Below are 23,440 nucleotides of genomic sequence, written 5' to 3'. Positions count from 1 at the left end.
CCTGATTTAAGTGTGGGTGGCTGCTGTAACAGGATGCTTTCTCCCCCAGCCCATGACCAGAACCATTTTCTGTGCAGGGCGCACGACAGCTCTAATGGCCTGTGCAGCCACAAGCGAGGCTGCGTAGCTGTCTGCTCTGATCAGACTGACCTTGCCAGAAAACAAACACAAAAATTAGTTGCATCAGCAACAAGCTGATAAACTGCATGAGTGGTCAAGTGACGTAAAGGCCATGGCAGAAATGGATGGGTTTGCTGCCTTTGGTGTCGACCTGTGATCGAGTGGGCTTGAGGCTTGGCTGGGCTCAGGATGGGTGCGCAGCAGGGGGACGGTGGCGGTGAGGGGGACCCGGTGGGTAGCTGGAAGGGAGAGGTTCACGTGGAGCGCAGTAGGCTTTTAGTACTATCACGACATCCTACCTCTTATGGCAGGATGTCGGCCAGGCAGAGCAGCTGGCAAACACCAGAGCTGAGGAGCTGCTTGCTGCCCTGTGGCTTGGGCTGGTGGCTGCTCCTGCCCGTGCCGGCCGCCGGGCCGCCTCTGCCGGCACAGCCATTTTTGTGCAGGATTTTTGGTGCTGCTCTTATGCCGGCACAGTAAATGTTTCAATTTTTTTCCTCACACGGGTGTCTAGAGGGAAAGATGAGCTTTATCTTCCTGGTTTGGGAGTTAATATTCCCAGTTTTCCGGTTTACAGAGGAGTTAATTTAACAAAGCTTGCTAATTTTCGGTGTCATGATGAAAAAGAGGCGGAGGTATGCAGGGTGTCGCGTGTTTGCAGCATGGATGTGTTTTTGGAGGTGTGCTGTTTCCAGCGTGATGTTAAGAGTGGGGGATTAAGTACAAACTACAACTCCCACAGCTACTCAGCTGAAATGCTCATGGCCCTCAGTTTCTTTCTTGACACACTGGTATGACACCAGTATAGGTACATGTGTGTGGTTTGGGTTTGGTGGGTTTTTTTGTGAACCCCTCCACCCACCGTTTTCCAGTGATGATGAAGCCAAGGCCCCACCGTTTCAGCTGTGAGGGGTCTGTCCCTAGCAGTGGGAGCAGCAGGTCCCCTTTCTCAGTCCCTCTGTGGTGGGTCACTTGGAGGTGCCACCTCCTCGGGCTTGCCGAGGGGCCTGTCCCCACATGGTTAAGAGATTCAGACCTGTGCAAGGCATCAGCCTAAAACCGCAGGGACTGAGCAGCTCATTGTGGAAACCTCTGCCTTACAACGTCTGCCAAATACGTCCGAAGTGCCCTCTGGCTGAGGCAGGTACAGGAGGAGTCCGGCAGCCCCGTGCTACCCCTGTTCGGTGTCTCCCCTCTTGCCCCAGCCCCTGCTGTCTGCACAGCCGAGCTGACGGTTTTGAGGACAAGTCACTTCTATTGTACAGCCCCGATTTGCCTCCCAGGCAGCTTCATGTTGTGAGCTGGATGACACGTTAGTCTCTTTGGGGGAAAAACATGGTTTTTTAGTGTGATGCACACTCATGAAGCTGCATTATGGTTGCTGTGACAACCTCACCACTGGCAGTCAAGATCGGTGCATCGAACTTCTGTCTCCAGTCCCTGCGGTGTACCGTAGCACATGTTACACTGCTTTCCACTTTCTTTTTTTTTCCCCTCCCCTCCTCCCCCCATTCAGTGGACAATTAAAAATTGTTTCAGACTTGGTGCTTAGTTAATAGCTCCATCTAATCCAGCCTGCAACACTGAAGTACAACTTCCTGCTGGCTCCCAACCCCTGTCAACTGAGTGTTGCTTCTGCCAGCAGTCCATAACGCAGAGGAGGTGATTCTGGTGGGATTATCTTTGTTCATCTCCCTTTAAACTCAAGGGGAAAATAAACCTGAGTTACTAAGCATAATGGTTCTTCATAAGATAGGTATCCCGATAACTTCATCTCGCTTGCAAAAAAACCCAGCAAAGTCTATCACCCTAGTCTATCCCTACCTAGTTTAGTCAATCCCTAGAGTCTTAGGGACTCCTGACCCTGAAAGGGTCGGGAGCTTTTTGTACGTGTTACTCAGAGCCAAAAAGCAGTTTGCTCTGTATATGCATTGCATCATATTATGACCCTGAGGCCAAGGGTGATGTAATTGGAGGAAGGCTTTACCGGGCTGTGATGCTGAGGTGGTGACTGATTTCAGGATGAACCCGTGATGGGTTGAGCATTTTTTGGTTGAGCGTGTTTGCTGATGTCAGAAATCAAGGGCACTTGCACAACGCATGTAACTTTCTTGCTGTTGAGAGTGGTTGTAAGCTGTTCTTGGCCAGTCCAGCTGGATGTTTGGCCCAAAGTATTGTCGTTTCTTAGTGTCCAATGAGAAATGATGACATTCTTAGTACAAGGAACTCAATACATTTTGTAGTCCTGGGTGATACAAGGCTCACGTGGGTGCTGTCCATGGAAGGACTGCATCGGGTGAGGTTTGTGTCCCTTCTGTGTGCTTAAGCGTCTTGTGGAATTGAACTTAATGTAAAGTTTTCTTGAAAGGTGCCAACTTCATCTATGGAGAACCACTCCCTCATGCCTAAGAGGAGACACTATGGGTAAGGTTTGGCTTTCCTCACAGATACGAGCCTTCTGGAGAGCGATTTGGGAGATGTGTGCGCAGGGGAAAGAAAAGCTGAGCAGACAAGGAGCTCTCAAGTGGAATCAGCTGATCTTTCTCTGGTTAGTTTCTTAAATATTAATAACTACAAAATGTTCAGACAGTGACTTGAGATTCTGTCCATTAAAATGAGAAATTGGTGTGTGTGTGGGGGAATTATGTGGCAAGAGGGAACTTTTTGCACAGAGCGGTTTCTAGAGCTGGGCTGCGACTCTGCTTTAGGCTTAGATGTACTCACTGAGGTTTCCCATTTTAATGAGCATGTCCACGAAAGAAACCACACCAGGCTTTGTTTTCAGCATCAGTTGATATATGAACGGCCTGAGTGTATCTTCTTGTGTTCCTGGTCTCCTGTCAGCTCTCTTAGGATAATATGTAGGAGCATCTCAGTGAAGAAGTAATGAAAACCTAACGTTATCCTCATACTTTCCACTCAGTTTGCACATCCCTTGCTCACAATAATACTGAAACATCCTGGTGTTGACACCATGTCTGTACTTGTTCATTCACACACAGCCTGGCTTTTCTTGGATACCAGAGCTCTTACTCTGGCCTTCTGCAGAAAGATGTTTTGAGACTGAAAGGAGAATGTGAAGGAGGTGTGGTATAAAGATGAGAATTAAGGTTATGCTAGATTTGCTTCAACTGCTATGTAGTCTTCATCTTCCTGAAACACTGTTTTTCTAGCACAAGGAACACAGGTGCTTTGAAGATTACTTTGCTGTGTCATAGTCTTCTGTGGCCTTTTTGACCTGAGATGGAATTAATCCATGATGTTTTAGTGGGGTGGGTTGGTTGGTTGGTTGTTTTTTTTTCCCACCCAGGCTCTGAATGAACGCTTGCTGAGGTGATGCTGTTTGACTTTGTGTAGCAGACTTGCCTTTTGTTAACAGCTAAGGAAAACTGAATTGCTGTGTTGTGAAGCAAAGTCCTTTCTCTGGCAAAGTGCACATGAAGATTTAGATCTTCAATCTCTGCCTGGTCTACCAGGCCTTGCACTCTCATTATTGAGTATGTATTACTGTGTAAAAACTAACTGCAACAGAAAACCAAAACCTATAAGCCACTTGTAGGAGACTCTGGGGCTAGTCAAGGTGGATTTTCAGACAGCAGCGGTGCACTGAGTGCTGCCCTTCCCCGAGTTCCCTCCTCCCTCCTGCATCTCAGCCTCTTCCATGTTCATGCATGAAGAACAGAGCATGGAGGGGGCAGTGGCATGAAGGGTTGGGGGGGATGTCCATAGGAGCAAGCCCCACAACTGAGTCCCTCCAGAACGCACCAGGCAGGCTGCCTCTTGTTCCCTAGAAGCTGGTGGTCTCCTTGCTGAAGGCTTTCTGTAAATGTAGGCAGAAAAAACTCTGCTGGATCTCCTTATGTTTTTTATGTGAAAGTTTGGGACAACTTGATTTTTCTCTACTTGGTGGAAGTTTGGAATGCATGCGTATGTTGGTTTGGGGTTTGGGTCTTGCTATATTAATTTAAACTGAAGTTATTTGGGGATTAATTGAGCATTTTCATATTGGGTCCAAATAAGGTCACCTCTTCTTTGGCCGTCTGTAAAAGGAATAAAACCTCAGCCTTGAAGGATTTGCTTTAGCAACTAGATATGAATGGCAATTACACCCCCACCCCCCCCCCACCCCCGCCTTTAAAGATTATTTTAGCTTTGGGGTTTTTTTTAAGTGTGGGAAGTACAGACCTTTTTCACTAACCAAGCCCTGCATACATAAACTGCTGCCTAGTTTTTTGCTAGATGGTTTGGGACTTCATGATAATTTTTACAGGCTGCTGTTTAGTTTTGCTGGTTTGACCTCTGCTACTGCAACAAGAGAAACAAAAGTCATCTTAAAAACCTGGGTGCTTGAATGGTCGGGTATGAAAGCATGTTAATGTAAGGTATCCTTACTGTATTACTACAGAGGACCTGCTAGTATTATTAGTTCTGGCTGAGGTGCACCAAAGTTGGACCTAAATCAGTCTTGCGGAGTCGGCATCTGCCTTACTGTGCTCTGCAGCTCTTCCTGTTTCAGCGCTGAATGTGGGAAAGATGTTCTGTTGCTTACATTAATGGCAGGGTGTTTGTATGCAGAAATAAACCTGATCCGAGAGGATGGATTTGATTTTATTTTCTCAAGGTAATAATTTGCAGGCGTGATAACAGTCTTATTTATAGCTTGTTTATTGTGTGGTAGTGAGAACAATTACTGTCACATGTATGACTGTTCAGAAATGAGAATGTTTACAATGCACGGAGTTAAAATATTTGCATTTTTATTATAACTTCATAGCATTTATTTATGGTTAGTTTGATAGCAGGGGGAAGATGCGGGTATGCATTCCCACTCTGGGCACAGCATGTTGAGGTTGCTGGTATGGGGAGTTACTAGAAACAGAAACTAGAAACATAGCTGAACCAGCTGAGTCCTGGATGTGGATGAGTAGTTGGGAAAGGATGAGAGGATTAATGTCTATGATGGTGAAGCAAGTGTTTTGATACTTAGTTACCCTATTTTACAATAAATCTAATTCTAGATCAGATTCTGGTCTTATATTTTACAAAAGCATCCTCAGGCTTACCTAATTTTTACCCAAGTCACTTGGAATACAAAATCTCTGAGAAGCATTTTTCTGTCAGCCTGAAAGTGCTGAAATGTCACCATATTTATTGATCTTTATCTAAAAAAAGAGTTGCTAGTTTGAAGAGCAGGCTGCTGACATAAAAAGCCTGTCTTAGATCGTGCATTTGGCTGCAGGCCAGATAATGAGTTTCTATAGGAGCTTGTTGGCAAGCTTAGGTTTTTGCTTAGGTTAATCTAATGTAGATGTAAGTAATCTGGGAGCCTGGTACATGCGAAACAATTTTTAGAAAATATGATCTTATTATTTTTAAATTATAACTGAGCAGATACTTTTATATAACGGCTTCTTGTACTTTGAGCACTTAAGAAAAGGCCTGGGAACATGATCTTTACTATTTCCTCTTTCAATGGTCAACTGACTGAATAATACTTTAAAAATATTTATGCTGATGACATCTCTTTTTGCTAGCCTCTGTGTTACAGAATTTAAGCTGACTCTTCAGTGGATTGATCTGTTAGTGCTTTAAAGAAAGGTTTGCATTTTTAAAAGACCAGGTGGTAACACTCTTAAGGGTAAGTACATCAGTTTTACTAGTAAAAAATACCATAAATGTATTCATGGATACATCTGTTGGTGAGGTTATTCTGTGACCTAGGGCTGACATACATGAACCGTCCGTCCTAGGAGGAGGCTGGAGTTTAGGACTTCATGTTCCCAAACGGTGTCCATCCCCCAAGCAGTTACACCGCTGGGTCTTTTCGCTGGCCTTGTGGGTCTTGCATTCTTTGTTGCCTGAAAGCAAAGCTTGAAGAGTTGGAGATTGCTCTGTCTCAAGATGTTTTTGTTGCCTCTCACTTGCTTTGTGTGGTAAGTGAATGTGAATTCACTCTAAGGATAAAACTGAATTGGGATCTTGAAATGTCCATTGAAATGCTATATATGCCAGGCAATAAGAAGAGGTCCAGATCCAGCCCTGGTTTTTGGGGAATGTTGGGTAAATGTGGCTATGACGGGAGAATGCTGAGGACTCCCTGATTCAGCCCAGGACAGCAGAGCTCGTCTGCAGCCTTGAGTTCGCTGCTCCATCCGTAAGAGGGATGGAGAAGGCTTGGAATGAGTGCTTGTCCTTCGTTGGCATGGGCTGATGAGTGCCGACCAGAAAAGGGATAGCACTCTACTATTCTTATTATTTCTTCGCATAGCTGTATCATTAGCAGTGACAGCACAAACGGGGTTTGGTTTACAGCTGCTTCGCCGTAGGTCTGACTTGCATGGTATGTAAAACTGGCTGAACACAGATGGAGATCTTTGAGATGGGAGGGAGCAGGAGACAATTGTGCTGGTGCTTATCGGAGGTTTAAACTTGCCTGATAGCATTTGTTCTTCCGTTGCTATTAATAGTAGAGCCTACAGATATTTCTGGATGTGATAGCTGACAAGTTTCTTCATCAAATAGTCAATGAATGAGCAAGAAGTGTTTCTATTTTAAACTTAACTTTGACGAGTAATAGAACTTCAAAGAAAAGCTCTTCATAGAAAATAACCTTGGGTGTGAGTTACTGCAAGTGATTCTCTTTCAGTGGAAGATTAAACATGGGGCTGCAACTTTAAGCATCTCTGATAAAGGAACAGTTTTGCGGGAGTTTTTGCCAGCTGCACTATAGGGAATTTGTATTAGTTTCAAACTTCTGTGTTTAAGTGAAGGTGCTAATAAATCTTGGCAGAGTTGCAAACTAACGCAGATTTTGAAGGGAGTGATTTGGTTTGAACTTGGTGTCAACAGTCACTGCCAAAGTGTTAGGGTAAGTGGAGAATCCTCAGGGAAAGTTGAAGAGCTCTGTTGGAAGGAGGTTTGTGTTAGGAGGTGAGAGTTGCCTCAAGTGCAAAGGCTGTGGGAGCAAAAGCCTCTTCTTTGTTGCTCTTTATTTACACTCCTGAAGTGACGGATGTCTAAATCTTTTCCTTTTTCATTTCACACCAGAGTCTGGGGTGCTGTGCCATGACTCTAAGTGTATTTTTTAATGAAGAGGAGGACAGTGCTGACCATAGGGGAAAAAAAAGATACAAATAGGAACAGGTGCCTCAAAATGTGGACTGCAAAAATCCATTTGGGAGAGCATTGTGGCACCTTCCAAATGACTGCTCTGAGCTGAGGAACAGACTTTGTAAGAGAGAAAATTGTGGCAGGTTTGTTACAAACTGCTAGAGCGCTGGCTTGCTGGAGTGGCAGGATCAAGGAACGAACTTCTTTAAAAAATGATGGAGCTTGGTTGGGAACTTCGGTGCAGGGTGTGTTACATAGCACTGAATCAGACTGATCTGGCAGTTCTGGTTTAAATCAGAAATCGTACAGTGCAGTGACTTGGAAAGCTACCATTACAGCGAGTTTACATATATTAATTAAGCGTTTTTCTGTTGTCTTAAAGCAAAATGCTTCTCCCAGTATGATTTAAGGTATAGAATTCAAGTATTGCTCATGTCAAATACTGCCTGTGGAAGTGAAGTGTCCTGGACATTTCTCATTCCTCTGGATGCTGTGGCACCTGCACAGTCTGCAAAAGTACTGGCTGTGCTGTTTCTCTTACAGTAAAGTTTTGGTTGTACTAGTTTTAAAAAATTGTGAAAACATCACTGATAAAGTGATTCTCCTTTCTGTCTCAAAGGGAGTAATAGAAATCCAGTGAAGGGCATACAAAATTGTCAATAGTGGTGATTTTAAGGATTTTGGCAGTGCATTTGAATGTGTGTTATGATCAATTTCAACAATCTCTAGTTTTTGGTGGCGTCTTCTGCATGGCGTCTGTCTGGCGGCTTTCTTCAATAAACCTTTGGTACTTTCTGTTTTCTTAGCCCAAAGCAGTAGAGAGATATGAGAGCCTCCTTACTTTCTTGCTGCAGTTTTTCTGGGAATTTAAAGATCGGTTGTGAGGCTTAGTGGATTTTCATGTCTTTGATTAGAAATATCAGTGAGCTGAAGAATGAGGACTTTTCAGCCAGACTTTTTTTTGTTTCAAGTAACCTGTTAGGAACTGACTTCCTAATCTTTCTTTGGAGTCCAGGTTGTTAGCTTGTGCCCATTCTGACTTGCTTTAAAAATAGCCATGAGAAAGAGGCCATAATAGTGTGGGAAGGCGGTAAATCATCAACTACTGAAAAACAAACCATGCATCTGTTACACTGTGGAAAAAAATGTCTGTTAAAAAGCTGCAGCATGTTTTTCCTCCAGTGGCAGAAGGCCCTTGAAAGATGGTTAGAAGTAGTTAGCGATTAGAATGTGTGCATTTAGGTTTATTGTAAGCTTTCTAAAGCTCTCTTGATGTCTTGTTTCTTGCAGAGACTCCAACCGTCATGTTAAGGTAAAGCAGAAAAGTGCAGTGCTGAACATGCTAAAGAAGTTGGACAAAATAAGGTTCAGAGGTCACAAGAGAGATGAGTTCCTTGATTTAGCAGAGTCTCCAAATGCTTCAGACACTGAATGTGGAGATGAAATCCCGGTGAAAATACCTCGAACGTCAACTCGAGACAATGAAGAGCTGAGAGACCCTGTAAGTGCTTGATTTAAGTATCATTATATTATGCTACATAGTTGTCAGGCAGAACATTAACAGGAATTAACAATTCTTTGTCCCTATGTTTTGGATTTAACACAAGGCTTCCATTTTGTGGAAAGATCAATTTATTTCTTAGTATTAGGGTCCCCTGTCCCTGCTATTAATTTTAGATGTTGTGGGTTGACAGGTTGTTAACCTAGGCTGTGCTTCTGAATGCTGTCTGGTTTTTATTTGTTGAATTACTAATGAACACATCTGAAGGAAAGACTTCTATTCAGTCTGAGGAGCTCAGATCTGCTCAAATGAAGGGAGAAGAAACAGGACTTCTGGTGACTTCATTAGAGTTAGAGGGTCACACCACCCTGTTCTTGGCTGCAGTGTTGTATCCAGTAGTGCTTCCATGCTATAGAGTGAAACTAAACCTATGCAGGAGGTGCTAAAAATTTTTGGTGCTTGTAAGCCGGAGCACCCATATGTTTTTAAAAGACACTGTTGCAGGAAAAGTTAAGTAGTGGTTAAGAAGAAAAAATCCTGCTTTAACTGTTCAAAAATGGCTGTGGATCCTTGAGCTTGGCGTGCTACAATCTAAATTAAGATTTATCCATTTAAGTGTATTCTAGAATGTGACTTGGAAGTCAGAATTTGTACAACTCTCTATATAGAAACTCACCGTGCAGGTTTTATCCCCAAAATGTGGTCACGCTGTTGTCTGAAAGCTCATTTCTAGAAGCACAAGGCTTGCTCACTGCAAGTTTTAAACTAAAAGACTTCAAACCGCATATGCTTAAGTGTCTCGTTTGGGATTGGCATCTTGTATCCTGTTCTGTAGCTATTAGGTTTTTTAAATTTAAATGGGTTTGTATGGTATCACATACAGTCCTGCTTATATGGAGCTCTTTTGCCCATTGTTTTTGTTTTTGTTTTTCCCTATGATCATGGAACAAATGAGGAGTAGTCACAGAGCATTTTTCAGTAACAAAAATATTTTTGGTCTATTGTATGCAAATCCTCAACTTGCTCAGACAAGGAAGTCTGTTGAATGCCTTTCCTTTGCTATTAGTCTACTGAAGACATCTGTCATTTGTTAAGATGCACATATTGTGTATACTGGGACAAATCTGTGCTGCTGCCTTTCCAACATGGTATTTTTTGAGTTTTTTGTAGGTAAATACTGCTTTATTTTCATTAAACTCAAGGCATTGTATTTATGTGTAGAGAGCAGGGAATACCTTTTGTATCTAATCAGAAGAATCTGGATGGCAGAGCTGGAAGCTACAGAAAAATTTTTCTTAAACCCTCGATACTATTTTCTGTATTTCTTTAGGGTAGTAGCTCCAGAGTGGTATGGCTGAGGCAATAGCAAGGTAAACCTACAGTTTTGACTAGTTATAAAGCCTTATGGCTACACATCTGCGGTGATGGTCTCCGTTTTCTCAAGTCGGTGAGCTCTCTGCTGAGAAAGTAACTTGAAGAGAAACACTTTTCTTTCTGGTTGATTGCATACCGTTAAGTAGGCTGTTGTGATCCAAGTCCTTGGGATACACTTGAGTGTTGTTCTTTAAAAACGGAGAAAGGGAGAGAGGAAAGCAGCAACAGCATCAGACTTACTGTTGTGCCCTGCTTCTGATGTTCGGGAGCTCCAAACCCAGTGTGATGCTGGGACAACCTAAGAGCAGCAGCTGTGTTACAGACATGTTACAGGCACAAGCAAAATAAGCAAACGTGTATGAGATCTGATGTATAAAGGCTATGTTTCAGATATGTATAAGTTTGGGGGATTAGCACTTGTCCCTCACAGACATCTGCCCACTAAGTGCTGCTGCCCATCCATAAAATGAAGGGAGAAGAAATAATCCCCTGTGCTGCAGAGGTGCCAGGACTAGAGAAAGTAATGTTTGTGTGTTTAAGTCAATATTAAAATAGTGGCTGAGATCGTGTGAACAGGATGATTCTGAATTATGTCTCTGTTTCTTACTGAGATCATATGGTTAAATTGGCCTGAGCTGTTTTTAATTCAGTGACTCAAACTCAAATCTTGTGTTGCTTATATAGGGTGGTTTTCTTTTATAGGCTCTGTAAGCAATTTAGAATTATACTTTTATTACAATGATCATGAGAAGACCAAGTCTTACTGGATTCTTCCTGTTTAATACCTTTGGGGACTGTTGAAAGCATATAAAAGTCAATGCAAGTCTTGTGTGTAAATTGAAGTTAGGCTGCATGTCTGTTCAGATAGATGGGATCTGTGTTGCTGCACAGTTTCTATTAAAATCTGAGTACAGAACTCCTCATGGGCTTGAAAGAGTAAGATTGGTGGCTTGGAACTGAGCATAGGCATGCAGAATTTGAGTCCTGGTCCCCTTATCTGCGTCTTCGATACACAGATGTCTCTGACTCCACTGTCAGCCATTCCCTTCATAAAGGCTTCGTCTCAGCCCCTCTCTACTTATCCTGCCTCCCCACCCCCCCACCCCCTTTTTTTTTTTTTTTTTTACTTTTTTTCTCAGTCTGGTGTATTAAATCATTACAGAGCCATTAAAGATAGATCTCAGTCTATTAGAAGAACAGTACAGCACAGTCACATGAATGAAAGGCCCTTCTGTACTGTGCCTCAGGGGCACATAGTGCACTTAGAAATGCGCACATTAGGTGCCTCTGCTTTATGCATGTGTCTGAACTTGACAAGCGTATGCAAAAACTTGCCACAAATGGAGGTTTCAGAGTAAAAAGCCTTGTTGTAAAAGCTTGTGATTGCAGACCCCTGACCATCTGCAAAGAGGAGCATCCTCTGTTGCACACCTCCAACAAGTGAACATTCAGTCCCCCGCCACAGATACAGCAGTGGGGCTTAGTCCCAACACTTCACGTCTACTGAAGTAGCATGTGCAAAATTTATGCCCCGCAGAAGGACAGAAGGGGTGGGCAGATGAGGTCATTTGATATTTTTTTATCTTAGAACTGTGAGCTCTACCTATTTAGTTGAAAAATAAACATCCTAACTCATATTGGGTAAAGCACACAGCTAGCTCCTGGTAGGAGGGCCCTGGGATTGGAAGGATTTGTTGTTCTCCTTTGAATTCTCCTTGGTGGTTTCTGAGAGTTTTGTTCAAATGTGTCTTATTCTTAATCTGAACTACTTTGGTCTCAGTTTACAGGCTGGCTGTTTGCTCATGGGGGTACTTTTCCCCCTCTCATTTATGTGCTCTGACTACCAGGTATGTCTGAGGTCTCTGTGGGTACCTGGAGGCTGTGATCAGACCATAGCCAAAACAGCCGTGTTGGTTAACAAATTAACCCTTTGCGAAGCATCTCTTTTGGTTCCTGCATGACTTCCCAGATTTCTTCCTCCCTTCCCTCTTTACCATAGGTGTTTGGTTGCTTTTTTTGTCAAAGCAAAGAGATTCAGCGCTGTATGCAGCACTGTTATTTCTGCACTGTATGATGTTTTGTAAAAACATCACCGTTGTGAAATAGGTAGAGGGGGGTAACATGGTCCGTTCCTGCTTCCTAATAATGAATGTATTAGCATTTGTCTTGTTGAGACATTGGAAATTCAGGTCGTGTTGCTTGCTCAGTAATTAAAGTCCCCTTTATTCGGTGCCATCGTGGTTTCCTATTCTGTAGATACAACATGGATTTCTTCTGGCTAGATGATGATTCTGCACCTAAAAAAGGTTGAAAACATTGCTCTGGCAATTTGATCTGCTGAGATGCAAATGTTCACTGAGGGAGACTGTGGCCTGAAAATCACAGCCTGTCCTTGTATTTGCTGGTTCTGGTTTGATTTACCTCTTGTTAACTTATGTCTTGTCCTTTTGTGCTGTAGATGAATTTATGTACTCTTAATGTGACAAGTGTTCCGTTTTTATAAAAGGGGACAAAACGTTCAGTACAGTGTACAGGCATATGAATGAACTCAGTGCAGAGGAGGATCATGTCCCCTTTGGCAAAGGGGGGGAAAGAACAAATTTGTGTCTAAACCCAGGGAGGTTCTGCACTGACCTGGCAGTGAAAATTGCGAGTCGAAGTGCTCTCGTACCTGGCATATTGTACTGAAAGCAGTCTACATATGCAAGTTCCGTGCCAGTGTGCTAGGATTAAATCTGAATTATTGTGGTACAGAAAACATTATTTTAATTGCTGTGCCAGTACAGTTCGGCTTTTCCTGAAACATGTCAATTAAAACCTTAAATGCTTCTGTATCAGTCACCTCATTTACAGTGATTAGAAGGTATAAAGCGTGATGTTTGGAAGGTACAAAGTGGGATGCAAACATTAGTTAAGATATTAAAGTCTCTAAACCTGGCTAACACTAGATTTTTTTTAAAATTTATGTAAAATGCAGCTGTGTTTTAGGACCTTGCCGACACGCGTATGCTTCCAAGAATAGCTACTAAGGATTAACTATTCATGCAGATGCTTTTGTTCTTGAGCAGCACGGTTGGGTTTTCCCTTTCCTTACAGCAGGTAAATGCAACAGCCACAGGGAACCCTTTTGTAATTTGAAGTAAGAAAATGCACATGAAGTATCAGTTGAGAAACTCGAGAGGGTACAACCTCTCTAGACAAGCTCTGTAGTTTGTTGTATTAGTGAAGACTTTTTTTTTTTGGTGCTCAGATGAATGCAAGTTAAAGTTTTGTATTTTAAACTACCTCTTCTGTGTCGTGAACTGGCCGCTGTCAGGCCCTGAGGAGTGACTTGGGTGGATGGTTATACCCTTGGGTTTGCCATGCCGTGTTCTTGTTGCTCATCGTCCTCTGTGTTTGTGAACTGCTTCTCTCTAAGTTAATGACAAACTTGGAAATTAGACCAGCATTTTGTTAGGTATTCCTAGAGAAAAGTCGCCCACGTAGGATGTCCTGCAGGTAGAATAACAGGAGAGAGTTGGCCAGTTATGTTTCTGTGTGATGCTGAAGCTGTGCGGAGAGGACAGATCCACATCTGCTCGGTTAAGAAGTGACTTTAGACCTTTTCTGTGGCTGTGCGGTGACAGTGGTGTTGGCACTCGGTGCACAGAACAAAATCCCAGGGCTTGCAGGATGATGGGGGTTTGGGAAGGGAAGTCAGAGAACTCCCAGGTTGGGAGGTGCTGTCAGTAAAAGCCGGAGGTGCAGGTGGCTTGAAAGAGACATTTGTGGGGACATGTGGTTTCTCAGATCTGGAGCTGGATGTGGCTTGAAGCAGCAACTCTGAACTCTGATAGTGGATTAGAGGCAGTCTGTCTTTAGACAGAATTCTTCCTTTAACCCCTCTGCCTCTGCGCTCAACTCTGCATTTTGCTGGTTTCCTAGACAGTGCCAAGCCTTGTGTGTAGTCTTCACTAAGTAATAGTGATTGCCAACATTTTAAGAGGGCTCCTGTGTGAAATAATGTTGGAGAGAGGCAGAAGGAAAAGCAGAAATCTGTGGAAGCCTTCAAGGCTTTTACTGTGAGTCAGAAGAAGAAAGGACATCTGTACAGTACAGTGTAGTTTAATCCAGCTGAGTCCCAGCACTAGCCTACAGAGGCAGCAAAAAGGAGAAACTTTTACCCAACTAACACAACACAATTTTTGTTAACTTGAGAGTTGAATCAGGTATGCTAACTTCAGACAGAGGTACTTTTTGAAATCAGAGGCGAACAGCTGACCTCCGGCAAATGTATAGACCTTATTTCTTACCTTTTTAGCCTGTTAACACCTCTTGACAGAGCAAGGTTTGTTGGTGTGGGGAAAAAACTTCCAGGACAAAAGAATCATCTGCTTAGATGTCTCCCTTATCACTGTCCTGGGCATGCCAAGTTTTCTGTTGAGTTGTATGTAATTGTATGTCATTGAATTGTAATGAATACAATAATGGATCGTATTCATTAATATGTCATGGTGTCACTAATTTTGGAAATTGGGTGCTTTATTTTCCACCAAACTTGTATCACTGTGTGTCTTACTACTATGGTTAAGCCATTTTATTATTAAACAATAATTACATGATCTTGCTCCTAGTGTTCTTAGCAAGCACCCTTATGTTTTACCTTACTGGATATTTTTTTTCTTCTTTTTTTTTTTCTAACTTAGGAAGTCATTGTAAATTTTTTTTTTTTGTTAGTTTAATGGTGTACCTCCTGATATCTAACACATCAACTGATGTCAGACTTCTTGGGTCCAATGCCTTCGCAGATATACACATTTGGAAACTGTCAGAATGAGTCCTGGTAACTCGTATCACTGTCCCCAGTGCTACGCACCTCTTGCTTTTTCCTTCACCCTGAGAGGCACAGTCAAGGTATCCCGGGCTTTAATTAATGACTTAACATCTCTGAAGAAGCAAAAGTGGAGCTGGTTCTCTAGATGGATTTCTGAAGTGTAGGTTGTCTCTGAATGAAATATCTTGAGTATCTTCAGTAAGCATATTCAAGTTTTCATTCTCAGGTATTTGCTAGCTCCTTTCTTCTCCCTCTCCTCAGCCTTTTGCTTGTGTCCTTGCCGCAGTGCATGGGGTTGGGGACCGGAGACTGGCTGGGCAGGATCCAGCTGCTGTCTAAGCAGTGGGCTGATGCTCAGAGCCTGGGCGCATTCCTGATGAGCACAGCATCTTGCTCTTTGACCTGTACGTGGTTTTATTTATTTATTTATTCATTCATTTTTAAGCAGTGGCACTGTTTCTTTAGACAGCTTCATACGAATTCCTGTGTACTGGGAGCAAAGATGGTCCCATTGTATCAGATGTGGATTATACAATGTAGAGAGCCATGCTTTAATGCTTGGGCAGCAATCTGGATTTCAGTAACACTTTCCTTGTGCCTGCCTGTGGAGTGTGGTGTAAGGGTACTGCTGTTTGACTTCATGCACACCATCCTCCTTGGGGCTCTCCCAAGTGTTTGGCAAGTGATAACACTAAATCTTGCAGCCTAAAATATATATGACCCAGCTGTATAGGTAAGAAATCAACACAGGTGAGTTGCCGTGCCATGCTCTTCTGAAAAGGGGAAGCTGTTACTCTTCAGCCGTGGCTGGAGTGGTTGTAAATGGCATGTCTTACTGCACCTCTCTGGCTAAAGACAGGTGTGGATGGGAAATGTGGAGCACAGGGAGGAGGACGCTGTGCTGCAGTTCCCGGTGTGGGGACTGCCCTGGGGTCTGTCAGTCTCTGCTGTGGCACGGTTTGTGCCGGCTCCAAAATAGGAAGCAGCAGAGGGCTGCTGCAAAGCTAACGGCTTCTGCTCCTCCTTGGGGCCAGCAGCCTTGGCAGAGTGCTGTGTGGGTGTGCACTGCATTTAGGACTGGAGAAGGCATCTCTGCTTGGCACTGTATCGAGCAAGCCCAGGTGGGGAGTTGGTGCCAGGTAAATGCTGTGCAGTAAATGCCTACAGAGTGCTTGCTAATTTGCCTGTATAGAAAAATTCTGAGGCTTAAATTCAGCATCTGTTCAGCTCAAGCAAGGAAACAGATGCTTAATAGGTGTCTCCACACTGTTTTATCTTAAAAGTGTAAAATATTCCCAACAGTGAAAGTACTTTGCTGTCAGAGAGCTCTCGGCAGTTCTTTCCTAAAGCATAAAAAAAGGTTTTTTTAATTAACACTCCTGTAAATTAGTCGAGTTCATGTATATATATGATCTAAGCTGTCATGGTTAAATGTATGCAAGCTGACTTTTGAAAGCAATACAATTCCTGTATGTTTTCAGGGCTCAAATGAGGGATAGGGGAATGCATAAGAGAGGTAAATAAATCCCCTTTTGTCTTGAGATCATTTCTTAGATGTAGGCTTCTGTAATCTAGCGCTTTGATTTTGAGTTTAAGCTGTTGGAGAAGCTCCTGTAATTCTTGTCGACAGTCTTTTTGTACCGGCTGGGGACAGCGCGCAGTGCCTGAACAACCATTACCCAAGAGATGCCCTCACCCACCCTTTCCCCTGCTGTCTGAAAACGCCTGCTTTATGAGAGAAAGATAGCATCACCTGCCTTCTGCTGTGTGGGCTTGGGGTTTTTCTGTGCTCACTTTGTGGAGGTGGTGGTTGTCACTGCTTTTCCTAACTAATCAAATTGCTCTTTAATTCCTGCATTCTGCAGTGTTTCCAGTTCTGAGTTCGTTCAAGGGATGCTGGTAAATCTGTCAAGACACACAGTCTCCTTACTCCCTCTTCTCCTGGTCTGCCAGGAGGAGCTTCTGGGCACCATCCTTCAGCAGTAACTGGGCAGTACTGGAGGTGAGGGAGTGGGGGACCCCTTCCTTGTAGAGAGTTGTCTTCAGAATTACACGTTACATGAATGGATATTAAAATATACAATATATGTTTTTTAATGATTTAGTAAATATCTAGAAAAGTATTACTTTTGCTAGCCTCACAGTTTTATATGTAAAGTGTGTTGCATTGACCATTCATTTAATGGGAAGAGGAGAGGGATGGTATAAATACACCTTTTAAATCAGCAGAAGAAGGGCTAAATGATGATGCAGCACAACTGGTAAGGAGGGGGAAATATCTTTCTTTTCTGTAACTCCCTGAGGTTTCCAGAAGTGCGTTCTGTAAACCCACATGGGAGAGATGCTGTTTGATTAGCTTTCACTCATTTGTTTTGGTAATTTAATGCTGAATAAGAGGCATGCAGAGTTGTTGATACTTGCATGTTTCTCACATGGGTTCTTTACTGCCCAGAAGTCAGGTGATGTATTTAAATGACTCCCCCCAAAAAATGTGCCTCTGAGCTGTGAGTGTGTTTTGCCTTTCTTATAGGCTGGTCCAGGGACCGTCATCATGGCTTCAGGAGTCCAGGATTTTAACAGAACGGAGTCTGACAGACTGAATGAGATTAAAGGTCACCTGGAAATAGCCTTACTGGAAAAACACTTTTTACGTAAGTATAACATTAATGCTCTGTGGAAAGGAATGGCTTAAGGCTGCTGAAATAAGGCTTCTCTAAACTGCAAAAGCTGGCATCAGAATTTTGAGGTGTGCTGATCTGTGGATAGCGTGTGGGCTGATGCTTCCCTAGGAGGAACCTGAAAGCATTCACAGGGTTTCTGGGTCACTTGGATATTTTTTCCCCATTGCATTCGTCACAACATACTTCGCTACATGACAGAAGCTGCTTAGTTGAAGTCTTGATGTTGACATCTGCAGGTTAACTTACAATTAACTCAGCCTTTCATACGGTTGCAATAGGTGTGTTGTTGTCTAGTAGTAATCATAAGAAGAGATTTCTGAAGGGTGACCAATGCATTTCCTTGGCAGCTGTTTCAACAAGTCAGTCTTAAAACACTTCTCTTAACAGTATATAAATTACTAGTAAGTGGTGTAAGAAATAAAAATTTCAAGTGTTACTTGTTTGGGTTTATGCATATGTATATGTGTGTGTGTGTGTGTATACCAGAGAAGATTGTCATTCATGGCTAGAGATACCCGTAAGATCTTTGGGTTTTTATCTCAGCAGTTCTGAACTGCGGACTTGTAAGACAGGATGATTAAAGCCAGAAAAATGGAAGGCAAGCATTCCTTTAACTTGATAAAGTAGTCATCTCTGTAATAAATCAATGAGACTTCTTGCTCAGTAGCTTCCCAAAATGGTCATTTTAATAGATTATTTTTGAACTTCTGAATATGAGGGTTGTTCTTATATATTGGAAGCTTGTCAGATACTTTCTAAGGGGTAGAGGTAACAAGGCTATGGAGTCTATTCAATTTCTAGGTTATTATCTTCAGTGTATTCCTAGGGATTTGGAATTAATTTTCTGTGACTTGTTTATCATTTGACAATATTTCTTTGATATTTTTCCCTCATGTGTATGAGAGGGAGGCTTGATAAAAGAGACAGGGCAAGAATTCATAGCAAGCTGCTATCAACTTCCACTGATAATCTGGAAGAGGTATCATGAGTGGAATATCAAGCCAGAGCTGAAAGCTCTATAACTTGCCTTGTTGGTTTCAGTGATTTATCTGAATTCTTATTTAGCAGTGCAGTCCAGAGTTACCACGTACTCCTTCCATCCCCAAAGACTTATTGCTTAAGCTCCTGTTATGCAGTTGTTTTTTAAACTAGATGGTACATTTGTGATTTCCTGATGTCATCTGATGTGTAACAGAAACAGCAGGACTTCGAGGAACTGATTTCTGATTTGAAATAGGACATACTTTTAGCTATAAAAATATGATACGGTTCCCAAACACTTCTGTGGCTGGTGAATCCATTCTCAGTCCTTAGTATATGCTTACAATAACTACGTGGAGCACACATTTTTGTAAATATTGGTGAATATTTTTAGTCTTCAGGTTCTTGCTGTAGTTGGAAAACCTTCAGGTCAACTATGTTACTATTCTTAGCTGAAACTTTCTCCTTTGCACAGACCTTTGTAGCAAATTCCAAGGTAACGGGTAATGAGACTCACCCTTTCATGTAAACTTTGAGCAGATGGTTGGAGGTTCAATGGGGTAGTTCAGCTGGGTGACATGAGTCAGTCCTGGGCATCTCCAGCCCTGACCGCTAGGTCAAGAGCTCATCACCAAAGCCTGAGGTTTGCTGTAGCTGCAGTTATGGAGTTGTCCTGACAAGCTAGTTGTAACTCTGTACATGAAAACAAAAGAATAAGAAACTGTTAGAGAAATAAGTGCAGTAAAGCTTATCCCTTATTCCCCTACACCCCATTAAAAATTTTGGGCTGAATTATGTAGCTATCTGTCAGTTGGATTAATGTAGGAGCTCAGTTTTTGGGTGTGGTTCCTGCATTCTTCTATTTTCTTCCTCTGAGTTAATGTTTTCTTTTTTTTTTTTTTAATACTAGAAATGCTTTGTTATTTATTTTCTTCCCAAAAGTGAACTGATGGTGAGCCGAAAAACATTCTTGAAAGGTGCAGTTTGTTTACTTTAAATTGCCCTTGGAAGAAAGACTGATAATTTTTTTTTTTTTTTTTTTTTTTTTTTACATCCTATTGCTGCAGCAGGTGTTTTTTAAGGAGGCTAGTCACTCAGCTGTATTTGCATACTATTTTAAATTATGGAATTCCTTAAGGACACCTTGCTATAATTGTACTTTTACATAAACCTTTTGCCACTTCCTTTTACTCCATTCTCTCCAGCGAGGTGTGCCAAAATCAAAGCAACTGCTAGTACGTAGGGGAAATATTTAAAGTTCCACGGATTTTCTTTTTAATGTGTTGAGTTTCTAATCATCAGCCTGACCCTGAGTTTATTTTTGCCTCTTCTATACCTCTCACTTGTATTGGTGTGTTACTAGCCAGGAGGTTTAAAGAGGAGAGGTGTCCTCCCAGCTATACATTATGTATAATGTACACATCTACTGACTTGTGTTGTGTGGGTCTGTAGTTACAGGTGCTTGGCTGAAGGAAGAGTGAACTGCTAGTCTTTAAACTCCATTCAGCCATTAGCAGGCACAGGTAAAATACGCAGTTTGGCCGAGTAGTATTTTCAGTGAAACACATCCCAACCCTAACTGTAACCTCTACGAGCTGCAGAGGAAATTCGGAGCAAATAGTTACTAGAGGCCAGCAGTTGTCTGTAAAGGGAAAATATCCTCATCTAAGATGCCAGATGAATCTCTTCCTTAGCAGAGATAATCTAAACATCTAGAGAAGCGACGGCGGAGAGGAATTGCTTAGTGTGTTGCATAGCTGTAAATGCAAATAAAATGTGACTGGAAGTGCGAGGGGTTTAAGCTGCAGACTGACGGGAGGATGAGGCACACAGAGGAAGGAATCCTGGATAATGACATCTTAAGCAAGGAGGGGGATCATCTGACTCTTCCAGCAAAAGGGCTAAAGCTGCTTTTCCTGCCTATGCAGGAATGGTCTTAATCTCTGTGATCTAATGGCTCCTTCTGAGCCTTATGACAGGAATGCTGAAAACGTGTGCGTTGGGTCTGGTGTGACTGTGCGATCAAGTGGGTTCCTGCAGAACAAGGTTTGAACGGCTGCTGAACGAAGAGTGCAAAGAGCTTGGTCTGCTGGACCTCCAAATGTGAGTGGTTGGAAAAGGCTTTGTCTTGAAGCTCTCGCCACCAGAATCGTCCATGTCTCAAGGACTTTGTGTATTACTTAGCCTTGGTTTTAAAACGTGTGAACACTGCCTTGGTGCTAGCTGAGGGCTCAGGCTGGGAAGGCAACTGCTGGACTGGGGCAGCTAGGTTGATAAGCTAAGGTTAGTAGTTAAGTAAGTAGATAAGTAAGGTTAGTGCTTCCATTTCAAAACCTAGTTGTATCTAAACAAGAAATAAAAGCATGCTTGCTGCTTTTGCATTTGAAAGGCAAAACAATAGGCAGTATCTTTCTGAGTTTGCACCTCACTGAGGTAAACGTTCTGCTTTTCTTCCTGTTATTTCTCCTGCTTATGGGAGGGCAATTCTGCAGATGCCAGCACTCTGGTTCTGGCGCTACAAAGTGTTTTGTAAGCACACGTGCACCCTGTGGTTTACATGAAGTATTAGGTAGTTCTCATTCAAGGAAGTTCAAGCCTCTTGCAATACTAATTATAGCAGCTCAGGGAAGGAGATGATGGTAGCAGCAGCTAAGAGTAAACAAAACAGGTGACTGTTAGAGAAGAGGGTTAGTCATGAACTGGTAAATTGAAGAAACGCCACATGAGGAAATACAGACCTCTCCCAGAAGGATTTTGCATTCCACTCTGTACAGCAGGCTGTGGCAAGAGTCTAGGGACTTACAAAACTGCTAGTTTCAGTTATGATTTTTATACCAGCATTACAAAAGAAGACGGGATTATGCTTCTTTCCCATTGAAGCTTCTACTCCTGCACACTCTTCATTCTCATGTGCCTTTTTAAACCATTTATATAACTAATTCCACAGTGTTTTCCCTGGCTTCCACTTTTTGGTATAAATGACCTCATGACTCTTTGTAAGAAGTGACCTAGCAGAATACCGACCTCATAAAAACAGAGCTCTAGAAAACCACGTGTGGTCCTTGGGCAGATGTGGGATGTTAGAAAGTGGCAAACCTTAGAGGCAAATGGTGGTGGTTGTGACCAGCAAAAAATGTGTGCTACAAAGTCCTGTCCTGTTCAGAAATGCTGATACCTCTTCGAACAGCCACAGTAATAGTCAATTTGTTGCATACAATGAAGCTGCATCGGAGTCCAATTACCAACTGTTTCAGAACATCCTTGGTGTAATTTTTCCTGACGTGAAGGTCAAACACCTGCTGCAGTAGTAGAGCTAGAAGAGGGTGAAGGAATAGATTCACTGATTCACTGCACTGGTTTTGCTGTCTTTTTACTGACCTGGCAGCCTATAGTCACCTTTGGTTCAGAAATGTTGAAGCAGAATAAAGAGCTGATTTACGTAGCAGATGAAGTCCCCGATAAGACACTAAGTGGCTGCTGAGTATATTTAAGGCACCCAAATACCATCTGTGGGCCATGGTAGCCATTCCTTACTGGCCAAGGATGCTGCAGCATGGGCTCCTAAATAAAGTATGCTGGTGCTGGTGAGCACTGAGACTGCTGTGGCAGTAGAGCTTACTCTGGGTTTCTCACACCCTTTACACTTCCCCCTAAGCCTCCTTTCATTCATCTTAAAATCCTGCAATCACGAGTGCTTACAGTGTCCCTGGGAGATCTGCATGTGTCCCTTGAGCTTGTGGAGTTCCTCTGATGAGGGCTGTGGTTTATGTATGGTGACTGGTGGGGAGTCTTCTTGAATGTTTTCCTGGCAGTAAAAAGATGTGAGTCCAGGCTTTGCTGCAGAGCTGTCTGTTCACCAGAGCCACTCCTGCTTGCTTTGTACTAGTACTGACAGGGTTTTAAAGTTTTTCTAGGTGTGAATTCTGACTGGGAGATTTCTCAGATACTATGGAAAGTTTCTTGAGAGGTGTAGGAGCGGTTTTGCTTATACCCAGAGATGTTCACATGATGCACCATGTGTATTGAGTTCATGTCTAGCCTTCCTGGGCAAAAAATGCTCCAAAACTCTGGCTTCATTTTCCTAGAAAGTTGGAAGAGGCAATTGCGAGCAGGTTCAGGCACTTGTCTGGGGCTTAAGAGACCTCAGTACAGACTAAGGAGGATTCAGACCTCCATTTCTCATCTGTGAGGACTCTACTCTGACTGGTGGAGGAGACAGGTTATGCCCTTGCTCACTTCTAGCTTGGCTTCTGAGAGCACGAGGTTCTTGAGACCAGGGAAGAGGGAAAGGACGCGACTCCAGCCCAGTGCAGCAGCAGGTTGGAGTCCTGGGCTGGTCCATGTTCTGGGCCCAGCTTGTGCAGTCTGCCTTCATCATGGGACAAAGCATGTAAATGGTGGTGGCATGAAGATGCCAGAACACTGGAGGCCCCAACCTGGGAGGATCACATGCTGTCACACCACCTTTTCATGGGACTGATTAACCAAAGTGCAGCACTGAGATGTATTGTTTTAGCTCCTCCGCCAGCTCCAAGAGGTGCCACCCATGCATTGCATCATGTACGTGGGGTGTGCTCTGCCTTCTGCCTTTTTTGCACGCCCGGCTTGGCTTTATGAATTGCAGAGTCAGTGTGAAAGCTCAGGCAGGGCAGTGGTCAGCACTGCTGTGACTGTCCCTTTTGTGTAACTGGGCTGGAGATTTTGGGAGCCCCATGTGGAACGTGCCCTTCCCTGCTTGGCTTAGTTACACAAAAGCCGTGGAAGAGCCTCCTGCTATTCCCAAGCCAGACGTTATTTCAATGCTTATAGCCTGTTTCACTTCTGCCAAAACCAGAGAGTGAAAACAGTTCCTGCAATAAC

At 43.0% G+C, this 23,440-nt stretch overlaps 1 protein-coding gene across 2 annotated transcripts in view; it reads left to right on the top strand.

Annotated features, from left to right (window-relative positions):
• The window catches only part of GRAMD4 (GRAM domain containing 4), an 84,918-nt gene that overhangs the window by 17,610 nt on the left and 43,868 nt on the right, over positions 1 to 23,440 (top strand). For both annotated transcript variants that reach the window (XM_055711518.1, XM_055711517.1), the window contains exons 2-3: positions 8,521 to 8,731; positions 17,449 to 17,569. In XM_055711518.1, the coding sequence (XP_055567493.1) occupies positions 8,570 to 8,731; positions 17,449 to 17,569 (283 nt within the window). In that variant the 5' untranslated portion in view covers positions 8,521 to 8,569. The remainder of the gene's footprint in view (positions 1 to 8,520; positions 8,732 to 17,448; positions 17,570 to 23,440) is intronic.

Source organism: Falco cherrug, chromosome 5 (assembly GCF_023634085.1).
Source record: "Falco cherrug isolate bFalChe1 chromosome 5, bFalChe1.pri, whole genome shotgun sequence".
Taxonomy (NCBI): Eukaryota; Metazoa; Chordata; class Aves; order Falconiformes; family Falconidae; genus Falco; species Falco cherrug.
The sequence above is the reverse complement of the archived record's forward strand: the minus strand, read 5'-3'. Positions and strand labels throughout refer to the sequence as shown.